Genomic DNA, 19,283 nt, shown 5'->3' on the forward strand with positions numbered 1-19,283 from the left:
GGCGTTTCTGGAGAAATCAGTGCTCGTCTCCTCCCAACCCAATCAAAAGCAATCTCAACATGGGGCCAGGGGAGGGCTGGAGAGGCGTCTGAAGGGGCTGACACACATCAGACTGTGACGTCTAGCATTGTATAAGTGGGATAAAAACAAAAAAACTGTGGATGCTGGAAATCCAAAACAAAAACAGAAAAAGAAATACCTGGAAAAACTCAACAGGTCTGGCCGCATCGGCGGAGAAGAGCACAGTTGATGTTTCGAGTCCTCATGACCTTTCAACAGAACTAAATAAAATTAGGAAAGGGGTGAAATATAATCTGGTTTAAGGTGGGGGGGGAGGGGGGGTGGTGGTTTGTTGGGACAAGAAGCCAGTGATAGGTGGAGATAACCAAAAGATGTCACAGACAAAAGAACAAAGAGGTGTTGAAGGTGGTGATATTATCTAAAGGAATGTGCTAATTAAGAGTATAAGACAGGACAGATAAGGTACAGATAGCTCTAGTGGGGGTGGGGGAATACTAAAAGGTAGAAATAAACAGTAGTGGAAATACGTTTAAAATTAGTGGAAATAGATGGGAAAAGAAAAAATCTATATAAATTTTTGGAAAAAACAAAAACAAGGGGGAAGAAATGGGAAGGGGGCGGGGATGGAGGAGAGAGTTCAAGATCTAAAATTGTGGAACTCAATATTCAGTCTGAAAGGCTGTAAAGTGCCAGTCGGAAGATGAGGTATAAGTGGGATTGAGTGGGAGAGCTGATAGAATCTCAACCACTGGGCAGACTGAAATAGAATGATTCTTAGGAAGGCACAAAGTCAGATTTGATAATTATCATTCAGCATGTTAGTTTAAACATTGAGTTACGGTGAAGGAGATACTTGCAAATTGGTATGAGTATCTCTGTGAGTTATTGCACAATTCTATATCTGTCCCTTATTCAGCACAGGCCTATATATAGTCAGCAAGGAATTCCACACCCTATATTTAGCTCACAGATTGTAAAAGGAGGCTCCATTTGTAAAAATTTTAAATGTCATTTAACATGAATAGAAAGAAAACAAAAAAAGTATAATTAACTCTGTCAACATACAGTCCATCACAGGCCTCCCACTTACCCTGACACAGACCCTCACACTGACCCTCACACTGAACTAGTGACCCTCTTACTGACCCTCACACTGACCTCACACTGACACTCGCACTGACCCTCACAATGAACTAGTGATCCTCACACCGACACTCACACTGACCCTGACACTGACCCTCACACTGACCCTCACTCTGACCTAGTGACCCTCACACTGACCTTCACATTGACCCTCACTCTGACCTAGTGACCCTCACACTGACCCTCTCACTGAACATGACATTGATGCTCACACAGACCCTCACACTGAGCCTTACTCTGACCTAGTGACCCTCACACTGACCTCACACTGAGCCTGATACATACCCTCACACTGACCCTCACACTGACCCTCACACTGAACAAGTGACCCTCTCACTGACCCTCACACTGACCTCATACTGACCCTCTCACTGAACATGACATTGATGCTCACACTGACCCTTACACTGAGCCTTACTCTGACCTGGTGACCCTCACACTGACCCTCTCACTGAACATGACATTTTTGCTCACACTGACCCTCACACTGAGCCTTACTCTGACCTAGTGACCCTCACACTGAGCCTGACACAGACCCTCACACTGACCCTCACACTGAACTAGTGACCCTCTCACTGACCCTCACACTGACCTCACACTGACCCTCTCACTGAACATGACATTGATGCTCACACTGACCCTTACACTGGGCCTTACTCTGACCTAGTGACCCTCACACTGACCCTCACACTGAACAAGTGACCCTCTCACTGAGCCTGTCACTGACCCTCACACTGAACAGTGATCCTCATACTGACCCTCACTCTGACCCAGTGACCCTCACAATGACCTTCACTCTGACCCTCACTCTAACCCTCACACTGACCCTCACACTGACCTTCTCACTGAGCCTCACTCTGAGCCTTACACTGACCCTCACACTGACTCTCACTGTGACACTCACATTGACCCCCACACTGACTCTCACATTGACCCTCACACTGACTCTCACACTGACCCTCACATTCACACTGACCCAGTGACCCTCACACTGACCCTCACACTGACCCCCACTCTGACTCTTACACTGACACTGACCCTCACACTAACCCTCACACTAACCTTCACACTGACTCAGTGACCCTCACACTGGCACTCATACTGACTGTCACACTAACGTCTCCCTTCCCAAAAGTATCCCCCAATCTCTACCCCAGAGCCTGTACTGCCCCACACTGCACCCCCTCATCCTGTACCCTACTCTGTAACTACACTTTGTACCGCCTCCACACTGCACCCCTTCACTCTGCACTGTGACTCTGTAACCCGCACTTCGACACAAGCAGTATTAATTTCCTTCCTTTCAACCAGTTTTGTATTAATTCCTAGGGTTCACTGTGAATCCGTACACCATTCAATTTAATTAACAGCCTTTCATGTGGAACGTTATCAAAAGCTTTCTGGGTATTGAGGTTCACTAGATCAGCAGTTGTCCCATAGAGGCTGGTGATCAGGAGCAGGAAATCTGCCTCTAACTGGGGAAACAAAAAGCTAAGTTAGAAAAGAACTGAGTCTGAGTGAAACCAATGAAAAGGAAGGACTTATGTGGTTTGTATTTTCTACAGAATGCCTGACACTGTCTCTAAACCACTCTGGCCCTGCCGGCCAGTCATTGCTTGTGCAGGAACATGAGCTGATCTCTGAAGGTGCTGCAACTTCCAGTGTTTCTGGATTTATTCAGTGACCGTCTGTTTCACCAATTAGTGTCCTGTAAGTTCTGAATTCCTCAATGTGTTGTTTCACTTGGGCCTGTGATTGTGTTGATCAAACCCCAAGCTGGTAGCAATGCCGCTGTCCATTGCAGCTCTCAGTCCTGTCCCTGTATCTCAGCGAGAGTTTAATCTCCTTCTCAATGCCACATTTGATGTTGGATTCAACATCAACAATTTGCATTTGTATAGCACCTTTAAAGTAGTAAAATATCTCAAGCTGTTTCATGGGAATGATTATCAAACAAAACTTGACTCCAAGTCACACAGGAAGAAAATAGGACAGGTGACCAGAATGGTCAAAGAGGTCAGTTTTAAGAAATTTCTTAAAGGTGTAGAGAGAGGTGGAGGGGTTTAGGGAGGGAATTCCAGAATTTAGTATCCAAGCAGTTGAAGGCACAGCCACCAATGGAAGATTGAAAGAAATTGAGGATGAGCTAGAGGCCAGAACTTGAGGAGTGCAGAGGTTTTGGTAGGTTGTAGGGTTACAGGAGATTAACACAGTCATTCACACAAATGGATTCCATATTCTAATTGACCTCTGCACCATCCCTAACTCTCCCCTCCCCCCCTTTTATAACCGATATCTGAACCTGGTTACTGTCCCCGGTTACTGATTCACTGATTGGTCAATATAATTTTCACTATCGATTCCTTTTCGCTTCTCGCCTGAACATGTTCTAGTTTTTCCATTTCAAACTCCAGTCATTTTTTCTGGTTACTGGATGATGATTGAGGGGCCACACATCCCATGAACAAATATATTTTAAAAGTACACTGTCATTCTGGGTTAGTACACTGTTACTCTGAGCTGGTACACTGTTACTCTAGACTAGTTCACTGTCACTCTGGGTTAGTACACTGTTACTCTGAGCTGGTACACTGTTACTCTAGACTAGTTCACTGTCACTCTGGGCTAGTCTGCTCTTACTCTGAGCCAGTACCCTGTTACTCTGGCCCACTAGACTGTTTCTTTGAGCTAGTACACTATTAATCTGGGGAGGTTTTCCACATAAAGATTCTGTGTAAATAGCAGCAGGGTGTGTCTGTTGATAGAATCTTGGATGCACAGGACAGACATCAATACTCAGCTGAGTTATGGTCACCAGAGAGAGAGAGAGAGAGAGAGACACCCACTCTCACCAAGGGGTAACCTGCGCCTTGAAAGACTCTAATTTTCATATTCCCCTTGTGTAATAATCACATCTTCATATTGTTTTGCGGCATTCATTAGTAACCAAGGTGGAAGGTTTCACAACTGCGCACTTAAGAAAGCTGATTCGATTATGGGAAGGACAATGTTGTTTGTCACATAGTCCGAGTAGGGGCCCGATTGCGTAGTTTCATTAAGAACCAACAAAATGTTTGTTTCCACGTTTGGGGATTCCCAATCGACTGTTTAACATTCAGATACATTTCCATCATCAAGCTGGAGGTGGAAAGATATTTATTCACACCCAGGGTGATGGGAACACAATTTTATTTCATTTTAACCCCTTCATTACTGAACTTGCTTTGAAACTAAAACTCTCACTGGGTTATGGGTCCCACACACACTGACTCTCACTGGGGTACGGGGTCCACACACACTGACTCTCACTGGGGTATGGGTCCCACACACACTGACTCTCACTGGGGTACGGGGTCCACACACACCGACTCTCACTGGGGTATGGGTTCCACACACACTGACCCCCATTGGGGTACGGGTTCCACACATACTGACTCTCACTGGGGTACGGGTTCCACACACACTGACTCTCATTGGGATACGGGTTCCACACACACTGACTCTCACTGGGGTACGGGTTCCACACACACTGACTCTCACTGGGGTACGGGTTCCACACACACTGACTCTCACTGGGGTACGGGTTCCACACACACTGACTCTCACTGGGGCACGGGTTCCACACACACTGACTCTCACTGGGGTACGGGTTCCACACACACTGACTCTCACTGGGGTACGGGTTCCACACACACTGACTCTCACTGGGGTATGGGTTCCACACACACTGACTCTCACTGGGGTATGGGTTCCACACACACTGACCCTCACTGGGATATGGGCTCCTGTTACAATCCTTGGCCAGACCTCAGCATATTGGGGGAGAGCTCGATAGGGACTAGTAACGTTTTTTAAAAGTCGTTGAAGGTTGAGATTAAAGACACCTGCTTTTGGAATAAAGCTACAAGATCCCATGAGTTTTGAATCAACAAAAGCAAACTACTTTATAAGTTCAGAAAGTTAAAACAAGTTACAATATGTGTCTTATGCTCTTAACATTCAGGGTAACTATGAGGTACATGTGAATTAATGGACAGACTGTGGTTGAACCCACCACACTACAGAGTATATGACAGGCGCAACCAAGACAGTGTATGGAATTCTAAAGAAATCACCCAGAAGTTAATCTCACTGTGAGTCATCCAATTTCACTGAAACTGTCAACCTCCACTGTCATGCAGAAATATTAATATCTATAATGTTACTGGAAATTATTTTTTAAATTGAGTTGTAGAGGAGTCTGCGTCTGTGTGTGTGTGTGTGTCTTAATTGGATTAAAGCCACCTAGTCTGGGTGCTTTGATGTATAGAAAGAAGTAGGTTTGAAATGGTAATTAGATAAACATGGGGAAGTTTAGAAACATAGGCCAGATTTCACCGTGTCGGGTGGGCTCGGCGGGGGCAGTCGGGATGCTGACCGCTGCCCACAATCGCGCTGGAAGGCAATTTCACACTGGCGGTACAATTAAGGCCTGCCCAGCGTGAAATGCGAGTGGCAGCACTCAGCGCTGCCTGTGCGGGCAGGAGTCGTGGGGGGAGTACAAGCCAGGCGCTTGCCCGATGTCATCGCGGGTTGTTTTACTCTCGGTCAGGTTGGGCACGCGCCCACCCACCCGAGCTAAAAATTTTACCGTTAGGTGTCAAGGGGGCAATTTGCATTTTTAAATAAACCATTCAAAAGAATGGATGAACTCTTGCACCTAGCTAGAAGCCGTGAAGCAATGTGTTTAATATTTTTCAGCTTAATAATAAAATTGGTGCAATGAAAGGCTATTATTGTTAAGAGAAGTAAAATTAAAAACCTAGTGATACAATGGAAAATTTACATTCAAAGGTAAAGCTAGATATAAACAGAAAAGAGTTTGTGATTAAGACAGAGGCATTTAAGATCTAACCAGCCTGTAAGCCTACAACTGTGTCTGCAAAGGAAGCAAATTGCAAGGAACCTCATTTTGAATTCGTAAGGTAAAATGTGCTTTGCCTGGTGTTTGTTTAAAGTCTATGGGTTATTGTTGCCTTGGTTAAGATTTACCTTGGAATGATTAATTTGGGAATTTGTTTAAAAGCTATTATGGTAGTAATTTGTAGACACGTGTATGTGTTTAATTCCTTGTTAAATTAATAAATGTTTAATTTAATTTATATAAAAGAACCTCTTGAGGCTTGGTGGTCTTATTCCTGAATTCCGAGCTGCACCTCAAACATACCAATTGAAAATATAGGTTATGACAGTTGTTTAAAGTTTCCCTCTGGGATTTTAAATAACTCAGCCTTTACCAATTGCTGTGTCATAACACTACATTTCCTTAAAGGTACATAGCACTCCACTTTACCACATCTTCCCTGTCCACTGCATTTCTGTTCCTTCTCATGTGAAATTGGCAAATGATAGTGTTAGATTGATATTAATAACAACATTGCTTAATATGAGTTCCAGTAATGACATTAAAATTCGCTGCCCGGGAAATCCCTTTGATCCCCAAGCATGGAAGTGTAAAGGAATCATTAGTGAAGTTGGAACAGGTCTAAGAATTTGAGTTAGGACATAGGGACATAGGAACAAAGGAGTTAGGAGCAGGGGTAGGTCATTCAGCCCTTCGAGCCTGCTCCACCATTCAATATGATCATGGTTGATCTAATTATGGTCTCAACTGCATTTTACTGTCTGCCCACATCCTGCTCCCCACGCCCGTAATTCTTGAATCAGTTGTCTATCAAACATCTGTCTAACTCTGCCTTGAATAAATTCAATGAGACAGCCTCCGTTGCTGTGCGGAGAAGCAAATTCCATAGACTAACGACCCTCTGAGAGAAAAAAATTTCTCCTCATCTCCATCTTAAAAGGAAGACCTCTTATTTTTAAACTGTGTCCCCTTGTTCTGGTCTCCCCCACAAGAGGAAACATCTTCCCAGTATCCACCCTATCAAATCCCCTCAGGATCTTATATGTTCCGATAAGATCGCCTCTCATTCTTCCGAATAGGCCTGGGTATCGATGTGTCCCACCTTTCTTCCCAGGATTGAGCCATAAGAACCTTCTCTGTACTACTTCTAATGCAATTATATCTTTTTTCAAATAAGGAGACTAAAACTGTACACAGTATTCCAGCTGTGGTCTCACCAAGGCCCTGTACAGCTGCAGTAAAACTTCCCTCCTTATATATTCCATTCCCAACGCAATAAATGCCAACATTCCATTTCCATTCATAATCACCTGGGGCAGAGTTTTCACCTCAGTGGGTGGATCCGTGCCCGACCCACTTGAGCGTGAAATGGCCTGCATTGACACTGGACGAGCGTCCTGCTGTCAATGCACAGTCGCGCAATAGTTCGGTCAGCAGGAGCGCACGGGAGTCGGCAGCGCGCCCGCCAACAATTAAAAGGCCTGTTAAGGCCATTAAATTATCAATTAAGTTAAATTTTTTGCTCCCCGCCAAAAGGCCTTTGCACATTTTAGGAAATCTTACCCACGGGCGGGGTGAGGTTTCCTTAAGCAAGTAAAAATAAAACAAAAAGTTTAAAACTTAATTAATACCATGTCCCCCTGCTCATGTGACAGTGACACATGAGGTGACATGTTTTATAACACTTTTAATTTCTTTATATTTATTTTAAATTCTTCATCTCCCTGAGGCAGTTGTGTGCCTCAAGGAGATTATGAAATGCGCACCCACGATTGTGCTGAAGAGTTCAAGACAAAAAGCTTTGACAAAATGTCATTTTTCAGCAATACTCAAGCTCTATACTACCAAACGGCAAAGTTAAAAGTCACATGGACAAACGCAGGTTAACTAAGGAAAGCTAACATGGATTTCTTCAGGAAAAATCATGTTTAACTAACTTGCTAGAGTTTTTTTGAAGAGGTAGCAGAGAGGGTGGGTGAGGGTAATGCTGTTGATGTGGTATACATAGACTTCCAAAAGGCATTTGATACAGTGCCACACAGCAGACTTATGAGCAAAGTTATAGCTCATGGAATAAAAGGGACAGTAGCAACGTGGATATGGAATTGGCTGAGCAACAGGAAATAGAGAGTTGGGGTTAATGGATATTTTTCAACCTGGAGGAAGGTTTGTAGTGGAGTTCCCCAGGGGTGAGTTTTGGGACCCTTGCATCTTCTGATATATATTAATGATGTCGGCCTTGGTGTAAATAGTATCTCCCATAATGATGATGTAAGAGATCACTTGATGAGGAGTCGAGAGGGAGAATATCATGACTTCAACAGTGTAGCACCTCATCATGGATAGCTGTACATAGTTCAGCTGCATAAAATAAAGCAGTTATTGTTTGGACACACCAACATCTCAGTAATCATCCCGAAACTAGACTAACCAACTCACAATATTCTACAGGCTCCCCAGAATAAATGTAATAATTGTTCATCCTGTCATATATTTTGAGTTTAACTGGTAAATTTAGAGCAGAAATGATGTTGTGTCTGGGTCTCCTTGTGTCTAGTTTTATTGCTTACAAAGAGTATGGAGCTGAAATTCCTGATATGGACAGACCGAGGGTGGAATCTTCCTCTCCTGCCAGCAGCGGGAATTGGGGCGAGCGGCAGCACTTAAATTGGCTGGAATGAAAAAATCAATTCCCTACCAGCAGAAAAATAGTTGGAATTTTATTCTCCCAACTTTCCAGATGGGTGACAGGCCGGCTGAGTTTCCCAATGAGCAATGTCAGGAACCCCATTTGCATTCATTAGCACCTCATGAATGTTCATTAAATGGCCAACTCACCGGAAATACATTCCCCCCCAGCAAATTAAGTGCCCTGCCAGTTGATTATTAGAACGGTTTGTTTCCTAACAGTACGCGTTCCATGCACCTGGTGAGCTTTACTTCATCCACAGCTTGGAGATCAGTAGACAATGCTTTCGCCTTCCTTTCACACTGTCACTGAAATATATCGGCTGCCTGGAGCACAAGCTGTGCCAAGACTGGGCACGGGAGGCATGACCAGAGAGGAAGGGTGAGATGGAGGCAGGAAGAGAGGGTAAAGAAGGAACAGAGGGGACGATTGAAAGACTTTCCAGGAGTAAAAGTTAAAAGACTGTCCGGAGAAGGTTCAGAGACTGCCCAGGGGCTGTCAGGGACATGTTGAAGAGGCCATCCTGGAGCTGTACAGGCCACGTTGGAGGGCTCTGCATGGTACACATGTCTTGGTCCCAGTCTTAGGCAGAGAGAGGCCTCTCTGGGCAGTGATGGTCATGCACAATGTGGTGTGGAGGGTGTTGTCAGTCAACTAAAGCATTTGATCCTGGTGCTTAGAGTCATCATATTGGGAAACAGAGGGCACAGTTACATACAGAAGAGACATCTGGATTTGGTATGTCAGTAGCTAAAATGTCATGGGGGGTATTGGATGGTCTCATGCAGCGTGGTGGGGGGGTGCGTGTCCTGGAAACTAGGGGTGCCTGTGGCCTCTGGAAGGGGAGGGGTCAGATCAACAAAGGGCCTGGGGACATCAGCTTTGAAGGGATCATGGGAGAGGACAGGAATACCTGCATAAACAATGATGGGGTCAAGGGGAGGTCATGCCTGACAAATCTGTTAGAATTCTTTGAGGAGGTAACGAGTAGGTTAGACAAAGGAGAGCCAATGGATGTTATCTACTTGGACTTGCAGAAGGCTTTTTACAAGGTGCCGCACAGGAGGCTGCTCAGTAAGATAAGAGCCCATGGTGTTAGATGCAAGTTACTAGCATGGATAGAAGATTGGCTGTCTGGCAGGAGGCAGAGAGTGGGATCAGGGGGTCCTTCTCAGGATGGCAGCCGGTGACTAGTGGAGTTCCGCAGGGGTCAGTGTTGGGACAACAACTTTTCACTTTATACATTAATGATCTAGATGAAGGAACTGAGGGCATCCTGGCTAAGTTTGCAGATGATACAAAGATAGGTGGAGGGACAAGTAGTATTGATGAGGCGAGGAGGCTGCAGAAGGATTTGGACAGGTTAGGAGAATGGGCAAAGAAGTGGCAGATGGAATACAACGTGGGGAAGTGTGAGGTCATGCACTTTGGTAGGAAGAATAGAGGCATAACCTATTTTCTGGATGGGGAGAGAATTCAGGAATCTGGCATGCAAAGGGACTTGGGAGTCCTAGTCCAGGATTCTCTTAAGGTTAAATTGCAGGTTGAGTCGGTAGTTAGGAAGGCAAATGCAATGTTGGCATTTATTTTGAGAGGACTAGAATATAAAAGCAGGGATGTGCTGCTGAGGCTTTTTAAGGCTCTGGTCAGACCACATTTAGGATATTGTGAGCAATTTTGGGCCCCGTATCTCAGGAAGGATGTGCTGGCCCTGGAGAAGGTCCAGAGGAGGTTCACGAGAATGATCCCTGGAATGAAAGGCTTAACATATGAGGAACGTTTGAGGACTCTGGGTCTATACTCGATGGAGTTTAGAAGAATGAAGGGGGATCTGATTGAAATTTACAGAATACTGAAAGGCCTGGACAGAGTGGATGTGGGGAAGATGTTTCCATTAGTAGGAGAGACTAGGACCCGAAGGCACAGCCTCAGGGTAAAGGGAAGACCTTTTAGAACAGAGATGAGGAGAAACTTCTTTAGCCAGAGAGTGGTGTATCTATGGAATTCATTGCCGCAGAAGACTGTGGAGGCCAGGTCATTGAGTGTATTTAAGACCAAGATAGATAGGTTCTTGATTGGTAAGGGGATCAAAGGTTGTGGGGAGAAGGAAGGAGAATGGGGTTGAGAAACTTATCAGCCATGATTGAATGGCGGGGCAGACTCAATGGGCCAAATGGCCCAATTTCTGCTCCTATGTCTTATGGTCTTATGGTCTTATGGTAACGGGAGTTTGGATAGCTAAAGCACCATCCAGGTTCAATGTAAGATCCTAACAGGTAAGGAGAGTGTTCACCAGGATGAACACACACCTCTGGCATCACTTCCACAAACCCACGCTGCAGACATTTGCGATGTTCTCGGTTGATCCTTTCCCTAGCTCATCGCCCTGCATTGGGAGAGTGGGAACTCAGCGTGGAATGATGTTCAGCCTTAAACGCAGAGAGGACACCTACCTGCAGAGAGGATTGGAGGCCTCTGGACTTCAAAGATTGATACTAATCTTTTCATGAACTCACTCTCACAGAGTAAACACATTGGAGAAATGAGTATGTTAGACATCAGTGTGACAGCAGCAGGGTGAGCAGAAACTTTCATGAGGACGTCTCCAGAGACCAAAGCATGTCTGCCTGAGATTGGAGATTGACACGTGAATTGTCCGGCCATCGGGTTCACAGATGATGCACATTTCCTGATGTCACAGATGTAGAAATAAAGGCTATTCTGTCTTGCGATTGTGAGAGAATTAATGCAGCTGAAGATCCAGGTGGGAGTTCGCTGGGGGAGTACATTTTGGGCCCTTAACTGACCGTGGGACATTTAATCAAGTTGGATATCAATTGGATCCATGAGACATGGAGAAGAATTAATGCAACATATATTTACAAAGTGAAAAGTCAAAACAATGCGCGAACGCCACTGTCACCAGTGTGCAATCAAAACTTCTTCATTTCTCTTACCCTATGGCTATGTCTGACTGCAGCCCTGATATCCGCAGCAGAGGTGGAGGCAGCCTGCTGACTGCAATGCCCTGTTATCTGAGATAACTTTGGCAGGCGTCCTTTGGTGGCCCGAGTTCTTGAGGGCCCCGGCCTGTTAAAGGTTTCCTGTTCCAATGCAGGTGCACCCTCCTTAGTCTGACCTGCTGGAGTTGATGGGGTCACTGGCAGAGGGCACCCTTGGCATGTCCTGGGATGATGCCCCCAGGTGCCTGACAGGCGCTCCTCCTCCCTTGGGGTGCTTGATGGCACCTTCCTGACCCCTTGAGGAGAAGGAGCACCTGGAGGGAGGTCGAAGTGCCCTGTCCCCTTCTCCTGCCTAGCCACTGCTGGAATGCACCCATGGCTAGAGTAATGGAATGCAGATCCAAACGCAAATCCAACAGAAACTACAGGACCTGGGTCTCCAATGTGGTCGCCACCTCCCCATGGAGATTTCGATGCATTCGTCTGCCAGAGCAATGACATCAAACAGAACGTGGACAGACTCCTCCATTCTTTGTTTCAGTCTGCTGACGGCCTCTGCACACTGACTGATGTTCTCCTGCCTGTCTTTCTATCTCCAACATTTCTCTCAAGGCCGTTTCCAGAGACTTGTCATTGGACTTGACCTCAGCAGGGGCCCGGTCTTCAGCAGTCCTCTGAGTGTCAGGGACCTCGGCTGTCACTGCCTCCCCCAGCTGTGGACCTGTGTTGGTGAGAGAATCAGCAGATTGTGAACACGAGCCTACTCTAGAACTAGGTCCCGCCGAGGTGCGTGTATCTAAGAACAACGGAACATAAGAAATAAGAGCAGGAGTAGGCCATCTGGCCCATCAAACCCGCTCCACCATTCAATTTAGATCCTGGCTGATCATCTACCTCTATGTCACTTTCCCACGCTATCCCCATATCCCCCTGACGCCATTAGTATCGAGAAACCTATCTGTGCTGGTGGAGGGTGCAGGTGAACACAGTGACAGTGCTTCACCCGAGGATAATTCTGCTTCCTCCTCTGAGATGTTCTAGCGCTGGGGCTCAGTCTTCTGATGGAAGACAACCTCCCCCTTTTCTTATTGGTACCTGGAATAGAGAGAAGGGAATATTAGTTATTGACTAAGCAGACTCATACATTACAGGCCACTCACAGTCATTGCCCTCATGTTGTCGATGTATAATGGATCCATCCTCACTGGCTTGTTGGAGGAGGCCAATTTTGTCTTCTGTGCAGGGATGATCCCCTCCTCACCAGCCAGCTCAGTGGCTTGCTTTTCAAACCTTGACAGAGTCTGGAACTCTGGAGATCCCCCTCTGGGTCTTCACTCCCTCCCTTTTGTTGTGGGTGATCTTATCCTGCAGGCAGATGTAATGACTGCGAGAACTATGGATGAGAGTGCAGTTCAGAAGCATGCATGCCTATTGTGTATGCTGACCCCTTCCCAGTAAGGGACTAAGATGCCATTTGTGCAAGAACTTACATGGTGAGATGGTGAGCTTAAAGTGGCTAGCAGACATTCAGTGCTGATGTCCCACCTGCTGGTCTTGTGTGATAATCCTGAGCGTTTTAACCCTTAGACTGCCTGATGCCCTTATGAGGACGTGAATTTAGAGTGAGTGGAAGTTTCATTTACCCTGGCAGAGCACATCAGATCATTCATTCTCTTCCTACACTACAGGATGCTCCTTCTCTGGCCCCATAGACGCTAACCTCCCTGGTGAACTCTTCCCGGGCTGGTATGGTCCGGCTCCCGTCCCTCAGGAGACCTCCTGCCTTTTCTTGAGGAGTCAGGAGCCCCAGAGAGGCTTTGCTGAACCATGAACCAGAGGGTTTGCTTCGCTTGGGTGCCAGAGGTTTCCTCTTCACTGCAACACCTGACCTGCAGTGAGTGAATGTCCATCCTGGCGCTGTTTAAATATGGCGCCAGACCCATGGGGTAACAGTGGGACGGACGACATCCTGCCCACCTTGCCAACTGGTGCACCATGCTCCTCACTCATGTATAATTAATGAGCTAAAAAGCAGAAGATTGCACATGTTCACCCATTCCGTCACCCAGAGGGAATCACGCTGCCCATCACTGGACTTAGTCTCCAGAATGGAAAATTCCACCCGAGGCTCAAGCAATTCCTCTGTGAAGATTGGAAAGATTTCTAACCCAATGAACACCTGGAATCATAACCACGGGCTGATGGGGGTCAATCCCCCCGCTCCCTTAAGTCCAGTGCCTGTGATGGGACAGTGTGTAGCGGGCGTTCCCATGGGCACAGCGTGTTACACTTTCCTTAACCATGCCGGAACTACATCACTGAGAGTGAGCATGCATTTTGCACAGGGCGATCGAGAAGGAAAGTGTGGGACCAGCCCCAGAAGGGTCAGTTTCACTTAGTAACAGACCCTTTGTTCCCACCTCCCACCCACCCCGGCTAAATGCCAAGAATTATAATTGTAATTGTAATGGTTGGCTTTGCAAGACCCAATGTTTTCCCGGGCATTGCTGTTTCCGGCACCACTTAAGGCCCCACCTGTGCCAATCATTCAGGGAGTTGTTCCAGAAATCAGCACCTTCACTTTGCAGTGACTGGGAATCAGGTTGGGGAGCAGGTCCCTGGACTGGGGAACTTACTGAAGAATTGTGTAGGAGCTGAACTGGAAAACCTGGACTGAACAGTTACAAACACCTTCACATTTCACATTCACGTGAAGAGGTAATTAACACTGATTTGGGATTCTGTCTGTCAGTGGGAGCTGCTTTAATCGTGGAATTCTCTGAATGGATGTGGGTTATACTGGGATGGGGTGGAGGGGTGGATGATGAATATCCATGGGGTTTCTCCCCATTTTCCTGGGGTTTCTGCAGCATTTCTGTTGCCAGGGAGGGGTCTCTGCTGATGGTCACACTCTGTCTTGTTCCAAATGTAAGAAGCACTTTCTGAAAGTCAGGGTGAGTTAAGGATGTGACTATTGAGTCTGACATCATTTCGTCTCACACTGAATATTGAAACAGACACTTAGATTGGTGCGAAGCAGCCTTTATACACAAGTCTACAATGTAATAGTTTAACATATAAACTGAGAATTTATAAAGAGAATAATGATTACAGAGTGAGTTGTTAGGCCTTTGGGAGGATTAAATAATATTCTAATAAATGAAAAGAAATGCAGTTTTACAATGTTCGTAGTCACCACTCAGAGATTAAGAAATAGGCCATTAGCCTAAGAAATCTGCCATCTCCGGCCCAGCTGTAACCCTCAACAGGTTATTTGTGAACTTTAAGTCAGAGGCAACCTGTTCAACTGTGAGAAAGAGGGAGGTGGAGGTGGAGAGAGAGGGAGAGAGAGGAGGAGAGGGAGAGGGAAGAGAGGAGGAGAGTGAGGAGGAGAGAAGGGGAGAGTTAAGGGGAGAGAGGGGGATAGGGGTGAGGGAGAGGTAGAGAAGGGGGGAGGAAATGGTAGAGAGGGAGGGGGAGAAAGCTAGAGAGGGAAGGGGAGGGGCAGAGAAGGAGGGAGGGGGAGAGGGGGAAGCCTGAACATTTCAATACTGAAGCAAATTGAGGGTAATTTCCTGGTGAGAACCTAACAGGGTTCAATTAGTTTTACACTCTGAATTTACTAGAATCACTTGCTGGGTTTGTTAGATTAAAATGATCCCCATGGTGTATCCCGTGCAGATCCTCCAGAAAATGAATCCTTAATCACTCTGGACTTCATTCCCAATATCTCACATCACGCGGAACATCCACTCTTGCTTATACAGCTAAATATAAATCCTTCCTGGTGTGTAACAAGGCTGACTCTGCAGCATTAAATGACACCACAGAATGGCACTATGCCCCTTTATAGCAGACAGCAGTCACACAGCTAATGCCACATAACAATACTTTAACATTAGTTCCAGTGTATTCATGCTGTGGAGAACGTTCCTGATGTCAGATACTGATTTCCCATTCAATGATAAACCAGTGTTTCTATCAGAAATGCTGTGGATGTTTCCACCTGATCTCCTGAGCATCCTTGATGTCTGCTCCCAGAATGAAAAAGCAGTTGGGACTAGTACGCTTATTTCCCAGTTTTTACTGTTTTTTTCCTTCTGGGCTGTGTCACCATTGTTTTAAGAGATGATTAACAAACTTCCCTGTCTCCTCCCAATGTTTGTCCATTGATTTTGTTTCATCACCTATTTTCCACCTGATTTTTGTGGTTCAGAACTCGAGCAGCACTAGCTCGATGTGCTTCTGTCTTCTGTCATTCACTACCTGCTCTGATTCAGCTTCTCCTTCATTTCACATTCCAGCCATGCCACCTAATCATTGGGAAACCTTTGGAAATCTCACTGTGTTTGCGCTGTGTTTGTGTTTAAATCTGGTGATTTTTATCCCAGCAAGGGCTCGTTGAGGCGTGAATAACTGGCTCCACTAATTTGCCTCCAGCTAAAAATACCAAACTGACAGATCATGAACGAAAACCATGCACAAGTTAAGGAGGGGCTTTTGAGGCATCCCACAATTATGATCAGATAGGAATATTGAACCCATGAGTACTTTCATTCGCTATTCATATGCTCTCACAGAAATGTCCAAACAATTTGTTAGTGCTGTACACTGATGTAGCCATGGAACTATGGGGACATGTATAAAGTTTACATCTTCCCACAAGTTATCATCTTCCTCAAGTTGCTGATGCGAATGGGTGTGGGGTTCCAACTTCAGGTTTATGCATCAACCAGACACCGGCATCTTACAAACCACCAGGTCCATGAAAATCAAACCAATCAGCAAGAAACATTGACACCATTTTTGTTCAAACAGGGATCACAGGACTATGTTGATAGAAATGGTTAAAATCTTGAAGGAATGAGAAGGGTGGAAAGAAATAGATTGTTCCTAGTGTTTACAGGATCCAGAGCATGGGAACACGGAGATAACATTAAATGTAAAAGATTTAAGGCAGGGAACAGGAAGAAATGTCAGAGGGTTGTAGAGGCTGGGGGAATAAACAATTGAAATGAAGCAGAGAGCAGGTTAGATGGTGGATGCTGGAAAAGGGTGGGGCATGGGTAAACACCAACGCTTGTGTCTAGAGGCCTGTATGCCTTCCGTCCCCTACTGCCTGTTTCTGGCTGTGTAGGCTACCAACAAACTTAAAAGAAAAACAAATTTCCATTTCAAAATTCCAAATTGATGACATTGGAGAAACCAAGAGTTCCTAACTTTATTTGAACTGACAGACTTTGGACCTTTCTCAATCTTGTAATTATTTGATGCTGAACTGGGCTGGGTTGAAAATATTTTCTCAATTTACAATTACCAATCAGCTGATTTTTCTCAGTTTTCTGAGATTTCTGCAGCTCCAACACAAACTCAGATGCTCCTCATCGACACTCCAGTCCTTGAGTGTGATGAGGAGGTAATGGTTGTGCGAAGAAGCTCTTGGGAAGTTTTACCTGAGAGTTCTCTGTGCTTTCCCTTGTGACAGCAGATCACTTGCCTCACTTTGGCCCTAAATTCATCAGAAAGGTAATAGTAGATGAAAGGGTCAATGCAGCTGCTGGAACTACTGAGAACCAGGCAGAACATGTAATAAATATAGAGGTCACTGCCCTCAGTGAGGCGATACTCAGAGTGGTGAATTAGTAAAATGATGTTGCTTGGAGTGAAACACACCACATAGACCAGCAGGATTAAAGCAGTGACTACTGCTGCTCGCTTGTACTTCTTCTCAGTAAGTATTAATGTTTGGATTACAGACCCATAGCAGAAGACAGTAACACAACATGGAATTAGAAAGCCCACAATAACCAGACACACAAAGTAATAGAAAAAATACACAGTCTGCTTTCCCAGTGGTAACACATCATGACATGTAGTGATGTTCAGGTCCTGGACCTGGTATAACTGATCCACAAAGAGGAACGGTAAGACCAGTAACACAGCAATTACCCAAATCACACAACAACCACAAGCAGCAAACCGATTGTCCCTGAAACGCTTGGAGAGAAATGGATGGACCAGAGCGAAGTATCTGTCGATGCTGATGAAGGTGAGCAGCAGGATGGAGCAGTACATGTTCCCGTAGAAGAAGGCGATCATCGTCCGACAGAGTCCCTCACCAAAGAGCCAGTCATTGCCCAGGAGGTGGTAGGAGATCTTGAACGGCAGCACCAGGATCAGGAGAAGGTCGGCAGTCGCCAAGTTGATCAGGAAGATGGTAGAAGGCAATTTCCTGATTTTTGTTGACATTATCCAGAGAGCCAGCCCATTGGCTGAGAGCCCAGTGACAAAGATGAGGATGCAAAGAGCTGGGATGATCGTTGTTGTGATAGGACCAGTCAGAAGGATTTTGTCTCTCTCTCTCACTGTGTTGATTGTCATATTCGAGCCGTTCAAATATTCCTTTACACCTTCAAAAGTCCTCATGATATCGCCCACGCTTGGGGTTTTACCTTTTGATTGGCCTCCTGGTGAATTGTCACAGGATTGATTTTCATAATCTATACAGAAAATAGAAAGAATAAAGAAATGAACTTATAATCGACTTTATGACCATATTAAAATATTAAAACACAGATTCAAAGGTTTTACAGTGCAAAAGGAGACCACTCTGCCCATTGTGTCTTTGACAGTTTTCGGAATGAGGTATATAATTAATGTCATTTTCCTGTCCATTACCTCAAATCCTTTCAAAGTTTTCACTTTCAAATGCTTATCTACTTCATTTTTTGCCTTTTTCCTTCAAGCCCAACCTCAAGGCTTAATCACAAAATTCCAGCCTGATACCTCAATGCACTACTGAGGGAGTGCACACTGTCGGAGGATCAGTACTGAGGGAGTGCGTACTGTCGGAAGATCAGTACTGAGGGAGTGCGTACTGTCGGAAGATCAGTACTGAGGGAGTGCACACTGTCGGAAGATCAGTACTGAGGAGAGCTGTACTGTTGGAGGGTCAGTACTGAAGGAGTGCTGCACTGTCAGAGGGTCAGTACTGAGTGAGTGCTGTACTGTCAGAGGGTCAGTACTGAGTGAGTGCTGCACTGTCAGAAGGTCAGTACTGAGGGAGCGCTGCATTGTCAGAGGGTCAGTACTGAGGGAGTGCTGCATTGGCAGAGGGTCAGTGTTGAGTGAGTGCTGCAGTGTCAGAGCGTCGATCCTGAGGCAGTGCTGCATTGTCCGAGGGTCAGTACTGAGGGAGTGTTGCGCTTTAGGAGGGTCAGCGCTGAGTGAGTGCTGCACCATCGGAGAGTCAGTACTCAGGGAGTGCTGCACTGTTAGAGGATCAGTACTGAGGGAATGCTGCACTTCGGAGGGTCACTACTGAGGGACTGCTGCATTGTCGGAGGGTGAGTATTGAGAGAGTGCTATACTGCCAGATGATCAGTACTGAGGGAGTGCTGCACTGTTGGAGGATCAGTATGGAGTGAGTGCTGCACTGTCAGAGGGTCAGTACTGAGGGAGTGTTGCATTATCGGAGGGTGAGTACTGAGGGAATGCTGCACTTCAGAGGGTCACTACTGAGGGACTGCTGCATTGTCAGAGGGTGAGTACTGAGAAAGTGCTG

General features: G+C 45.8%; 1 protein-coding gene across 9 annotated transcripts in view; it reads right to left on the reverse strand.

Moving 5' to 3' along the window:
* Positions 1–14,745: 14,745 nt before the first annotated feature.
* Positions 14,746–19,283, reverse strand: part of LOC121287102 (proteinase-activated receptor 4-like) — a 52,413-nt gene continuing 47,875 nt past the window's right edge. For all 9 annotated transcript variants that reach the window (XM_041204642.1, XM_041204645.1, XM_041204648.1 and 6 more), the window contains one exon: positions 14,746–18,219. In XM_041204642.1, the coding sequence (XP_041060576.1) occupies positions 17,090–18,219 (1,130 nt within the window). In that variant the 3' untranslated portion in view covers positions 14,746–17,089. The remainder of the gene's footprint in view (positions 18,220–19,283) is intronic.

The sequence above is a fragment of the Carcharodon carcharias genome, chromosome 14 (assembly GCF_017639515.1).
Source record: "Carcharodon carcharias isolate sCarCar2 chromosome 14, sCarCar2.pri, whole genome shotgun sequence".
Classification (NCBI taxonomy): domain Eukaryota; kingdom Metazoa; phylum Chordata; class Chondrichthyes; order Lamniformes; family Lamnidae; genus Carcharodon; species Carcharodon carcharias.